This window comes from Neoarius graeffei, chromosome 6 (genome assembly GCF_027579695.1).
Source record: "Neoarius graeffei isolate fNeoGra1 chromosome 6, fNeoGra1.pri, whole genome shotgun sequence".
NCBI classification, from domain to species: Eukaryota; Metazoa; Chordata; class Actinopteri; order Siluriformes; family Ariidae; genus Neoarius; species Neoarius graeffei.
In genome coordinates, this window is record NC_083574.1 from 9,782,223 (window position 1) to 9,796,217 (window position 13,995).

The 13,995-nt window shown below is 40.6% G+C and overlaps 1 protein-coding gene across 1 annotated transcript in view; it reads left to right on the forward strand.

Annotated features, from left to right (window-relative positions):
- LOC132887638 (ryanodine receptor 1-like) overlaps positions 1–13,995 on the forward strand; it is a 239,010-nt gene that overhangs the window by 35,920 nt on the left and 189,095 nt on the right. The window contains exons 13-21 of the mRNA XM_060923104.1: positions 3,946–4,132; positions 6,373–6,508; positions 8,013–8,108; positions 8,206–8,324; positions 8,599–8,732; positions 11,433–11,674; positions 11,814–12,006; positions 12,129–12,345; positions 12,525–12,629. Of these exons, the coding sequence (XP_060779087.1) occupies positions 3,946–4,132; positions 6,373–6,508; positions 8,013–8,108; positions 8,206–8,324; positions 8,599–8,732; positions 11,433–11,674; positions 11,814–12,006; positions 12,129–12,345; positions 12,525–12,629 (1,429 nt within the window). The remainder of the gene's footprint in view (positions 1–3,945; positions 4,133–6,372; positions 6,509–8,012; positions 8,109–8,205; positions 8,325–8,598; positions 8,733–11,432; positions 11,675–11,813; positions 12,007–12,128; positions 12,346–12,524; positions 12,630–13,995) is intronic.

The window sequence follows — 13,995 nt, forward strand, 5'->3', positions numbered from 1 at the left end:
TACAACGACATCCTTCCACTTGCAAGTGGTGAGTGACTTGCGCATGCCTGATATGCACTGGGATCATGTGACATGCCGTCTAATTAGTCATGTGATTAGCGTATCCGTGTATTGGCGTAGCTGTGTGCACGGGGAACGGTTTTGTTGCGGGCACAGAAATTTTGTGTGTGTACGCGAATCGTTTTAAAAACGTTAATCTGATGATCCGCTGATTCGAAATAATGTAAACAGGGCCTCATTTTGTATGTCTGACTGAGTCTTACATAACAGAGTTTTAATGTAAGTAACAGTGATATGTTAGAGAACAGAAGAGGAAATGTCTTTAAATCAACAATTAAAGACAAAATTACAGTATATAACTAAGGAGAAGAACTTATAATACAGAAAGTCAACTATCCATTCTTATCACTGTTGTGAACTGAATATGAAATAAGGGGCTAGTTTATGCCATGCAAGACGGTTAATTCAACAGAAACAGAGGTGCGCTAAAGGCGTTGATCAGACAGGACCAGCTGAGTGGGCCATCGCTTGCCATTTGCTTTTATCCAAGCTTGATTAAGGCATATAAATATGGGGATTACTTTAGTTTCACTCTTATATCATATCATTCAACTGGAGGTGGATAGCCTACTGTGCATGTTGTCTTTTTTTCTTTTTAATTCGGTGGGTTTTTGATAGCCTGTACATCAGTGCTGACATGGTGACTTCTGACACACCCACCAAACGAAAGAAAACAAACTCAGAAGCCTATTGCAAAGGCCAATGCAGTCACAATGTTTTGAAATGTTTTCCTACGGTTTCCATTCTTATGCAACGCGTTGTCATCTTTAACTCGAGGAAAGCGTTGTGGGCTACTACGTTGCGGCCAAATAGGCTACCTCGTTCAATTAGTGGCCTAGATCAAACCGTCTCAAAACGGTGCATTGGTTGAACTCGGCCCTGTTTTCTCTGTTGACATTTACTGACCTCGATCACGCAGACCTCTTCAGCATCAGCTCCCTTGTCACTCTCCTGTTCCTCACTCACTCTCTTAAAAAATCGTCGTATATCCATCTAGCCAATGAATTGAAAGGACACATTAAATCTTCTCTCGCCATAACTATTGCTGCTAATGGCATTTAGTTTTCACTCGCAATAGTTGAAGAACATACCAATACACAGATGGGACAAAATATAGAAAGCTGTCAAGTTTAACTGTTCACGCTAATATCGGCTAACATTTTCCATAAAGTTCAATTTAGCTGCCATAATGTTAAAAGGGACATCACATTTTCTTCCCCTTAGATAAACGTAGGTAACGTTAAACAATTAACAATGACTGACATCAACTTACAATCTCTTGTTCACTGTATCATTCACTGCGAATTAAGTCCTCTTCTTCTCATAACATCTCTGCCGGCCTCAAAAACGTAACATTACAGCAAGTAGGCCTAATAACATACAGCTCCCGCCTGAAGCGCGCATGCCCGCCTACCTGGCTATGCTGGGAAACCTTGTAGACATATTACTGACTCGTTTTCTTGCTGGTTTGTGTTATGTGCAAGTCTGCACTATTTTAGGGGGCTTGGGAACATTTTTTGGCAACGATGTCCATGTTCATTGGATCGTCGCATGAGCTCTGATGTGTGACATCATGTTGTCTTGACAAAGTGCAATATTATAAAAATCTTGCACGCTCATTCTCCATTTGGTAGAGTGGCGTAATACATGGAGGATAAGCGATATGATAACAATATTGCATGCTATCAATAAACCCACTAGAAGGGAATAGAGTACATGTTTTTATTCCATGGAAAAAGTGGCCTGTATGTATAATAATTATGAATAGACACACGCATGAACTTAAACAAGGTGACATCTGCACTGATCTACAACCCCAATTCCAAAAAAGTTGGGACAAAGTACAAATTGTAAATAAAAATAGAATGAAATGATGTGGAAGTTTCAAAATTCCATATTTTATTCAGAATAGAACATAGATGGCATATCAAATGTTTAAACTGAGAAAATGTATCATTTAAAGAGAAAAATTAGGTGATTTTAAATTTGATGACAACAACACATCTCAAAAAAGTTGGGACAAGGCCATGTTTACCACTGTGGGACATCCCCTTTTCTCTTTACAACAGTCTGTAAACGTCTGGGGACTGAGGAGACAAGTTGCTCAAGTTTAGGGATAGGAATGTTAACCCATTCTTGTCTAATGTAGGATTCTAGTTGCTCAACTGTCTTAGGTCTTTTTTGTCGTATCTTCCGTTTTATGATGCGCCAAATGTTTTCTATGGGTGAAAGATCTGGACTGCAGGCTGGCCAGTTCAGTACCCGGACCCTTCTTCTACGCAGCCATGATGCTGTAATTGATGCAGTATGTGGTTTGGCATTGTCATGTTGGAAAATGCAAGGTCTTCCCTGAAAGAGACGTCGTCTGGGTGGGAGCATATGTTGTTCTAGAACCTGGATATACCATTCAGCATTGATGGTGTCTTTCCAGATGTGTAAGCTGCCCATGCCACAAGCACTAATGCAACCCCATACCATCAGAGATGCAGGCTTCTGAACTGAGCGCTGATAACAACTTGGGTCGTCCTTCTCCTCTTTAGTCCAAATGACACGGCGTCCCTGATTTCCATAAAGAACTTTGAATTTTGATTTGTCTGACCACAGAACAGTTTTCCACTTTGCCACAGTCCATTTTAAATGAGCCTTGGCCCAGAGAAGACGTCTGCGCTTCTGGATCATGTTTAGATACGGCTTCTTCTTTGAACTATAGAGTTTTAGCTGGCAACGGCGGATGGCATGGTGAATTGTGTTCACAGATAATGTTCTATAGAAATATTCCTGAGCCCGTTTTGTGATTTCCAATACAGAAGCATGCCTGTATGTGATGCAGTGCCGTCTAAGGGCCCGAAGATCACGGGCACCCAGTATGGTTTTCCGGCCTTGACCCTTACACACAGAGATTCTTCCAGATTCTCTGAATCTTTTGATGATATTATGCACTGTAGATGATGATATGTTCAAACTCTTTGCAATTTTACACTGTCGAACTCCTTTCTGATATTGCTCCACTATTTGTCGGCGCAGAATTAGGGGGATTGGTGATCCTCTTCCCATCTTTACTTCTGAGAGCCGCTGCCACTCCAAGATGCTCTTTTTATACCCAGTCATGTTAATGGCCTATTGCCAATTGACCTAATGAGTTGCAATTTGGTCCTCCAGCTGTTCCTTTTTTGTACCTTTAACTTTTCCAGCCTCTTATTGCCCCTGTCCCAACTTTTTTGAGATGTGTTGCTGTCATGAAATTTCAAATGAGCCAATATTTGGCATGAAATTTCAAAATGTCTCACTTTCGACATCTGATATGTTGTCTATGTTCTATTGTGAATACAATATCAGTTTTTGAAATTTGTAAATTATTGCATTCCATTTTTATTTACAATTTGTACTTTGTCCCAACTTTTTTGGAATCGGGGTTGTACCAAGATGAAGTTAAGATCAATAACTAATAAAAAAAAAAAAAATGAACAAGCTATACTATTAATGTTTTATGACATTTCTAATGTCTAAATAAATGCTATTTGAAAAACCAGTGTACCAGGTGAAAATATTGTCGATCACCTGCTGAAGGCTACAAGTGATCATTTTACAGGTTTGTTTCCTTTATAAAATACTTGCAATGCCAATTATATAATAACATCCTTTTCCAAAGATCACTATAAATAAATACTGTATATAGAAAATGACTGAATCTCTTATGGAGTTCAGTGAATTGTTCAAAATGGTCCATGCTGAATATTACTAAATTTGTTCTGTTTATGTGGGTGTCGGAAGGATAAAAGCTGTAGGGCTAAACTGTTCCTTTTGTTCTTTGCTTGTGCATCATACCTTTGTGGAAGTAAGACGATGAGAAAGATCACGCTCTGTTCACTGTGCGTTCTTGTTTAGGGGACTGGACTCTCTGAGTGGGAAGAACAGGGCTGCAGTTCCGGTCTGTCTGCCTCTGGATGGAGTGATTCTCTCCCTTCAGGATCTCATCCACTACTTCCGGCCACCTGAGGAGGAGCTGGAGCATGAGGAGAAGCAGACAAAGCTGCGCTCACTGCGCAACCGGCAGAACCTCTTTCAAGAAGAGGTGTGTGTTTGTTTATGTGTATGGGCGCTGAAGAAGAATATTCTTTATAGTGTAAAACTAGTGCAAATACTGTGTGTATTTTTATGTTGACTGTATTGTACTGTTGGCACACTTATTAGAAATTTTGCGAATTAAAAAAAACAAACAAACAAACACAGCTTAAATTTGGTCGAGTAAAGGTTTACATTCTATGGACGTGAGGATTTTACTGGGAAATACACCACTCATATATTTCACATGAGCTACAGTACATCCGGGATATGGAGAACCAAAATGAATGTGTTGATATAATAAAAAGAAAATCACACACTGGCTTGAAGATATGAAGTTTATCTTATGGTGTTGAAAAACTCGCATTTTTCATTTGAAATACTTCACGGATCTGAGTGAAATATTTAACAGTTATGCCACGAAATCGAGTCGTACATGAGCTGATAGCTGATGAGACTGAGTGGAATAACTGTTTTATTCTATCCGCATTCACTGGATTCTTATTTTTTGCAAATTCGATAAATAAAAACTTTATACAAAACGTCCGACAAAATAATTTCCGCTTAGAATGTAAACAAACCATCGAAATGTCAGTAGCAATTTATGAAAAATGCGATAATAATAATTCTTGAAAAATAAAAAAAAAAGATACATTCTTACCATCAAATACTTTTATTCCATATTTTTCTGCTTTTTTATTTTGGGGAGGGGTTTGTTTTCAAGTAGAGTTTTTATTTCGTCCTCAGTTGGTTCAGCGACACGCTCTGTCATTTTCTTCTTCTTTAGGTTTTTTTTTTTGGTAGTTTGCAAACCAACTTAAAGTGCCATTCCACCATTGGATGTATTCTTTGGCATAAAATACAATATATTTTATGACAACATGACTAGACAGAGTAATCTTTTAGCTTCAACATGATATATCGAACATAATTTTTTGACAACGACAAGTATATTAATTTTGCGACCAAAGTCACCTACCCTTTTAATTTCCGCGCGGTAGTGAAACGTGATGTCATCGGCAGGTTCCCCTTCTTGTGTACCACGTGTCGGTCTATTTTTAGACCAGGAAACCCCCAAAGTGAGAGAGTCATTTCTCCTCGTATATGGGGGCCAAAAAAATTGCGAAAAATTTTGAGTTAATCTTTCAGTTAGCTAGATTTATTGGTATTAGCTAGATTTATTGGTATTATTTTTATCGCGTTCTATTCGCCATTGCTGATAATATGTGCCACGTCACACGTCACGTGGTACACAAGAAGGGGAACCTGCCAATGACATCACGCGCGGAAATTAAAAGGGTAGGTGAATTTGGTCGCAAAATTAATATACTTGTCATTGTCAAAAAATTATGTTTGATATATCATTTTGAAGCTAAAAGATTTCTCTATCTAGTGATACCATTTATATATGTTGTCAAAATATATTGTATTTTATGCCAAAGAATACATCCAATGGTGGAATGGCACTTTAAAGATGCATTACCGCCACCAACTGGGCTGGAGTGTGGAACAGGCGATATTGGGGAAAAAACAAAAACAGAAAAAAAAAAACCCCTATATCCTTTTAGCTATGTCTGTTTCATTCAAATACTTGATGATAAAGTGATATCTGACCTGATGCGCACCGCCATTTTGTTTTTCTCTACTCACAGTATATGAGCTGATATCCTAGTAGTAGTGTAGCCAATCAGAGCACATGATTGCTCATATCTAGTGAATGTGGATAGAATATTTCCTGATATTTCACTCCAATGATGTCACCCCCAGTGTTTTCCTACTGACTAGATGCGTGTTGTCAAAATGGCAACCTGGTTGAAAATGAAAATTCTTTTGAATAACTTGCATTTTTTTTTTGGATGCGTCCGTATAATATAAAGAACATTACATGGTGGCATGAGGATATGAAGTTTATCTTCTCGTTTTGAAAATATTTTCACTCATTCACTTCACTCACTTGTGAATATGTTCAGCACTCAAAGATAAACGTCATATCTTCGCACAGTCGGATAATATCCTCTATTTATGTATTACCAAATATTTATCGTGATCATCTTGATCATTATCGGGGCTCAGTGCAAATTCAAAGTACTGCACTAGGATAGTCGTGTGTTTTCATGTGTCTTTTATTCTGTATGGACCCCGAAGATCACATTTAATCTAGACAAACTTTCTACACTGACAAGATTTGCTCCTAGTCTCCTCGACCAACCTAAGACTGCATGTTTCTAATCAATGTTGATTGTGCTCTAGGGAATGATTTCCATCGTGCTGGAGTGTGTGGACAGGCTTAATGTGTACAACACCGCCGCTCACTTCTCTGAGTTTGCTGGGGAAGAGGCAGCCGAGTCCTGGAAGGAAATAGTCAACCTGCTCTACGAACTGCTGGGTGAGAACTTGGATTGTCTTGCTGTTATGTGCTATCACAGAAATCCTGTAATTTTGTAGACTATATGTAGTTTGCATTTGGCTCAAAGTTAACTATTGGTTAAAACTGGCTTCCACAATTAATTTATCATTTATATTCATAAAGTATTTTATATCACAGTGCTGCTGTATTCTTGAAACTGATTGGTCAGAAGGTGTGATTCATTTTTGATAACATCAGCTTGGACAGTAGGTTTGTAGTAGAAGAAGCCTTTATTTATCACATGTACACTCAAGCACAGAGTGAAATTCATCCTCTGCATTTAACCCATCTGAAGCAGTGAACACACATACGCACACACATACACATACCCAGAGCTGTGGGCAGCGATGCTACAGCACCCGGGCAGCAATTGGTAGTTAGGTTCTTGCTCAAGGGCACTTCAGCCCAACCTTCAGCTCATGGTTGCCCCATGTTAACCTAACCTAACTCTGGGGGAAGCCAGAGCACCCAGCAGAAACCCATGCAGACACGGGTAGAACATACAAACTCCACATAGAAAGGCCCCCATCAGCCACTGGGCTGGAACCCAGAACCTTCTTGCTGTAAGGCGACAGTGCTAACCACTACACCACCGGCCCGCCCCTGTAGCAGGCTGTAATTCAAATCACAGGTTTAAACTAATGCTCTGGTTGACAATGAGGTTATATTTGTTTGTCTGACTCTAAGCAGGATTATGCAAAACTTCCCAATATCGTTTCTATGAAACTTGGTGGAAGGATGCAGCATGAGCCAAGGAAGGCCCCATTACATTTTGGAATGGACTTGAGTCACAGGGTGGATCCATGAATTTATTTTCACTTTTGCTAACATTGCAGGATATGACATTTGGCCTTGATGGAAAAATCCACCAAGTGGCAGTAAAGTTCAACAGTCACAAAACATAACCAGTGTAGAAATATGATCACTCCATATCACAATCCAAATTCACGGGTACCAGTAATTCTCTGGGATGCACAGGTAGACACATAATTCTGATCCATCCATCCATTATCTGTAGCCGCTTATCCTGTTCTGCAGGGTCGCAGGCAAGCTGGAGCCTATCCCAGCTGACTATGGGCAAGAGGCGGGGTACACCCTGGACAAGTCACCAAGTTATCGCAGGGCTGACACATAGACACAGACAACCATTCACACTCATATTCACACCTACGGTCAATTCAGAGCCACCAATTAGCCTAACCTGCATGCCTTTGGACTGTGGGGGAAACCCACGCGGACACGGGGAGAACATGCAGACTCCACACAGAAAGGCCCTCGTCAGCTGCTGGGCTCAAACCCAGGACCTTCTTGCTGTGAGGCGACAGTGCTAACCACTACACCACCGTGCCGCCCCCATAATTCTGATAGTTTTGGAAATATATCCAGACATATAAAATGGTTGCGGTTGCAGATTTGCATATCATACAAGAGTCGACTATTGTCCTTAACGTCTAACGTGTTTCTATCGATTATACTACTGCAGCCTCGCTTATCAGAGGGAACCGTGCTAACTGTGCTCTGTTCTGTGATAATCTGGACTGGTTGGTCAGTAAACTGGACCGTCTGGAGGCCTCTTCAGGTACACACCTCTCTATACTCCCACATCATAGGAATGACCTCACATAATCTCATACTTAATTTATGCAGTTTTACCCTTTGTTACATCCTCTTTGCAGGTATTCTAGAGGTGTTGTACTGCATCTTGATTGAAAGCCCTGAAGTCCTGAACATCATCCAGGAGAACCACATCAAGTCTATTATCTCTCTTCTGGACAAGCATGGACGCAATCACAAGGTCCGCTAGTCATGAATCGCTTGTACTGTACATGCATACCATCATTAATAACATGGCATCTCTGCATTCAACTATTCATATGACTTAGTTTGTAAGAAAAGTTATGAAGGTGATGATACGAGGTGAGTTGGAGGTGGTGGTGTTCATTTGAATTTAATTTTAAAAGAAATGTTCCAAGACACCAGGTTCTTCATTACGCAGTTGCACAGATATAAACATATTGTATATATACACAGACACACAAGGGCTGACATCATCTTTTTTGTTTCATTAGGTATTGGACGTGCTTCGCTCTCTGTGTGTATGCAATGGCGTGGCTGTGAGGTCCAACCAGAACCTCATCACAGAAAATCTGCTACCACGTCGTGACCTTCTGCTCCAGACCAACATCGTCAATTATGTTACTAGGTAAATGACACGTGGCTTTTTTTTTTTTACAACCCCGATTCCAAAAAAGTTGGGACAAAGTACAAATTGTAAATAAAAACGGAATGCAATGATGTGGAAGTTTCAAAATTCCATATTTTATTCAGAATAGAACATAGATGACATATCAAATGTTTAAACTGAGAAAATGTATCATTTAAAGAGAAAAATTAGGTGATTTTAAATTTCATGACAACAACACATCTCAAAAAAGTTGGGACAAGGCCATGTTTACCACTGTGAGACATCCCCTTTTCTCTTTACAACAGTCTGTAAACGTCTGGGGACTGAGTAGACAAGTTGCTCAAGTTTAGGGATAGGAATGTTAACCCATTCTTGTCTAATGTAGGATTCTAGTTGCTCAACTGTCTTAGGTCTTTTTTGTCGTATCTTCCGTTTTATGATGCGCCAAATGTTTTCTATGGGTGAAAGATCTGGACTGCAGGCTGGCCAGTTCAGTACCCAGACCCTTCTTCTACGCAGCCATGATGCTGTAATTGATGCAGTATGTGGTTTGGCATTGTCATGTTGGAAAATGCAAGGTCTTCCCTGAAAGAGACGTCGTCTGGATGGGAGCATATGTTGCTCTAGAACCTGGATATACCTTTCAGCATTGATGGTGTCTTTCCAGATGTGTAAGCTGCCCATGCCACACGCACTAATGCAACCCCATACCATCAGAGATGCAGGCTTCTGAACTGAGCGCTGATAACAACTTGGGTCGTCCTTCTCCTCTTTAGTCCGAATGACACGGCGTCCCTGATTTCCATAAAGAACTTCAAATTTTGATTCATCTGACCACAGAACAGTTTTCCACTTTGCCATTTTAAAGGAGCCTTGGCCCAGAGAAGACATCTGCGCTTCTGGATCATGTTTAGATACGGCTTCTTCTTTGAACTATAGAGTTTTAGCTGGCAACGGCGGATGGCACGGTGAATTGTGTTCACAGATAATGTTCTCTGGAAATATTCCTGAGCCCATTTTGTGATTTCCAATACAGAAGCATGCCTGTATGTGATGCAGTGCCGTCTAAGGGCCCGAAGATCACGGGCACCCAGTATGGTTTTCCGGCCTTGACCCTTACACACAGAGATTCTTCCAGATTCTCTGAATCTTTTGATGATATTATGCACTGTAGATGATAATATGTTCAAACTCTTTGCAATTTTACACTGTCGAACTCCTTTCTGATATTGCTCCGCTATTTGTTGGCGCAGAATTAGGGGGATTGGTGATCCTCTTCCCATCTTTACTTCTGACAGCCACTGCCACTCCAAGATGCTCTTTTTATACCCAGTCATGTTAATGACCTATTGCCAATTGACCTAATGAGTTGAAATTTGGTCCTCCGGCTGTTCCTTTTTTGTACCTTTAACTTTTCCAGCCTCTTATTGCCCCGTCCCAACTTTTTTGAGATGTGTTGCTGTCATGAAATTTCAAATGTGCCAATATTTGGCATGAAATTTCAAAATGTCTCACTTTCGACATTTGATATGTTGTCTATGTTCTATTGTGAATACAATATCAGTTTTTGAGATTTGTAAATTATTGCATTCTGTTTTTATTTACAGTTTGTACTTTGTCCCAACTTTTTTGGAATCGGGGTTGTAATTTGTGCTAGCAGCACTGGCGCAAATTGTTACTCTCACTCAGGATCTTTCTACTTTATTATTATTATTATTATTATTATTATTATTATTATCATCCTAACATTTTTAGGATGCTATTTCTCCCTCAGTTTTGAACCAATCATCACCAAATTCCACATGAAGAATACCACTGGGCTGTATTACGTTGGTATGGCTTTTGGTGCTGATCTGGATCACAGAACCCGAATGATCCATGAAAAACTGGCTTTTTTCCTCTCTAAGCGTCATTCTCTGTCTCTTACTGTTCTGGATCTATAGGGTACGGTGACCAGACGTCCCGGTTAGTAAGAGCTAGCGCAAATCTATCTAGTTCTTATTCTTCATTATTATTCTCTTAACGCATTTTTAGGACGCTATTTCTCCCTCAGTTTTCAACCAATCATCACCAAATTTCACATGAAGTATACCTCTGGGCTGAATTACATTGCTATGACTTTTGGTGGTGATCCAGATCATTGAAAAACAGGATTTTTGTTCAATCACTTATAACTCTGTGATTTTTCTTTTTTTTTTTTTTTTTGTTTAGGGTGGCAGGGTGCAACTTTTCCTTGCTAAGCGTCATTCTCTATCTTTTATCATTCCAGATCTATAGGGTACGGTGACCAGACGTCCCAGTTTGCAACAGCTAGCGCAAATTACTGTGACTTTAGTCTTCACCTGTTGTTGTTCTTATATAAAAGCACAAAGTGTGATGCTTGGAGCTTTGTAGGCATTGTTTGCAGATTCAGTTTTCCCACACAGCTAGTTTTGATTTTTTTTTTTTTTATTCTTATAGCTATAACTCTTTGACAACTCAAATTTGCATGATTGAAGTACAGCATTAATAGACTGAACATTAACATCAGAGGCATTGCAAGTGAATTTTATACCCGGATCGAGTTACATTTTGCCCTGTGCCTCCTCATGTACTTTGATCAAATTCTGTGTTTGATTAAAAAAAAAAAAGGCAAAGGATTAGCTTTTCTTCTGCTTCCACCAAATCTGTTATGAATATTCAAAAGATTAACATGGCTTATCTTTTGTTTCTTCACAGCGTAAGACCCAATATCTTCCTAGGAACGTGTGAGGGCTCAACACAGTATAAGAAGTGGTACTACGAGGTGATTGTGGACTACGTGGAGCCTTTTGTGACAGCTCAGGCTAGTAATTTGCATGTTGGCTGGGCACTAACAGAAGGTTATAGTCCCTACCCTGGAGGAGGAGAAGGCTGGGGAGGCAATGGTGTTGGCGATGATCTTTACTCCTATGGATTTGATGGACTTCACCTGTGGTCAGGTGAGTGTTTAAGCCTGAAATAGTCAATGTGGATGCCAGTGGGGTTTCTCTGACATCTCTCAGGATTGGTCCTTACTGTTTGACTTGATGACTAGTTTCGTATGGAGTACAAAGATGATTTAAAATTTGTTGTCCCTAGGACATGTGGCTCGTCAGGTGGCATCACCCAATCAGCATATCCTGGCAGCTGATGATGTTGTAAGCTGCTGTCTGGATTTGAGCGTGCCCAGTATCTCTTTCCGCATCAATGGGCATCCTGTACAGGGCATGTTTGAGAATTTCAATTTGGATGGCCTCTTCTTCCCTGTTATTAGCTTCTCAGCTGGGGTCAAGTGAGAACTTTCTATTTCTTGTGAACTTTATGATTTCAGTGATAACTTGTAAACACAGATAGACTTTCACTCAGTGCTCTTCCTTAAATCGGGGCATGTTCTAACCTTCTTGACTTTCCTAGAGCTCGATTTCTATTGGGTGGACGTCACGGTGACTTTAAATTCTTCCCTCCACCTGGCTATGCTCCATGCTACGAGGCTCTCCTGCCCAGAGAGAGGATGCGTATCGAACCCATTAAAGAGTACAAGCATGACTTTGATGGAGTCAGAAACCTTCTGGGCCCCACCCAGTCTCTCACGCACACCTCATTTACACCTTGTCCTGTGGACACTGCTCAGGTGCTTCAGCCACATTTTCCATTTTCTGTATCAAGTACTCATTGTTCTACGCATTTCTGAGAATTGTGCTTTTGTAAAGCAGTTTTGGTTAAAAAGTTAATTAATTAATTAATTAATTAATTAATTAATTAATTAATTAATACAAATCTGTAAAAGTTATTCTGCATCTCTTTGGGTAGATTGTGTTGCCCCCTCACTTGGAGCGCATCAGAGAAAAACTGGCTGAAAACATCCATGAGCTATGGGCTGTTACTCGCATCGAGCAGGGTTGGACCTATGGTCCAGTAAGTACCTTTCTTTCTTGCCTTCACATACTGCATACACTCTCAGAAAATAAAGTATATTATTGTACCTTTAGGGGTACAATGGCTTGCCACTGGCACAGTACCCTCTATTTGTACTCTTTATATACCACTTAGGAACATATATGTACCTTTTTGGCCATAAAAAGGTACACATATGGGGCTTTTCCACTACCAACGCGGCTGAGTTGGGCTGAGCCATGCGGTGCTGAGTTGGGCTGAGTCGAGCTGAGTGGGGCTGTTGGGGTTGCATTTCGACTACAACCGTGCTGAACCGTGCTGGCTGGAAGTGGGTGGACACATTGGGTGGAGTTAGCGAAAGTGGGTGGACGTCACGTGATGTCGTTAGGCGGCGCAAACAGTGACATCAGTGACCTTTTAAGCGGTAGTCTCACAACCCGGATAGTAAACAATAAACTGGCTGGCCTTTCCTTGCTTGGGTTGGTCTTCCATCTTCTAGTTTTCTGATCTTCTTCTTCTTTGTCATAATTCTTCTCCTTCTGGGTTTACGGTGTTTACAGATCCCAGCGTGCTCGCGGGGCGTGTGTGGGCGTGTGAGGACACTCCTCCTCACCAATCAGTGCACAGGGGAGTGTCTCCTCATGCTCCTAGCCCCACTTGGCTCGGTTGAGCTCACTTCAGCCCCATTCCAAAACCGTGCGAGTTTTGGGTGCTGAGTAAGGCTGAAGTGAGCTCAGTCGTGCTGCTCTGAGGTAGTCGAAACGCGAGCCGTGTTGGGCTGAAGTGAGCTGAAAAAGGGTAGTGGAAAAGGCCCAATAGTTACCTTGACGTCCAATAATGAGCCCTAGAGGGTACATTAGTGGAGATTGTACCTTGGGGGACAGAAATGGACTCCTACTGTACCCCTGTTTCTGACAGTGTGCACAAATATGTGCTGATGGTGCGTTCCATTTAGACTGGGAAGTTAGAATTTCTGAGTTCCCAATCTGAAATATTAGTTGGAATGCTTCTGATGTCAGATTCCCGACTAGGAGAGTCAGGGGAACCTCACCAACAACCCTGACCTCAAAATCCAAAATGGCTGCTCTATGCATCAACAGAGTTGAGTAATAAAAGCTGTAGTATTATACTGTTTATTAGCACTTCTGTCTTATTTGTTTCTCGTTAAATCACAACGTAAATACAACCCCGATTCCAAAAAAGTTGGGACAAAGTACAAATTGTAAATAAAAACAGAATGCAATAATTTACAAATCTCAAAAACTGATATTGTATTCACAATAGAACACAGACAACATATCAAATGTCAAAAGTGAGACATTTTGAAATTTCATGCCAAATATTGGCTCATTTGAAATTTCATGACAGCAACACATCTCAAAAAAGT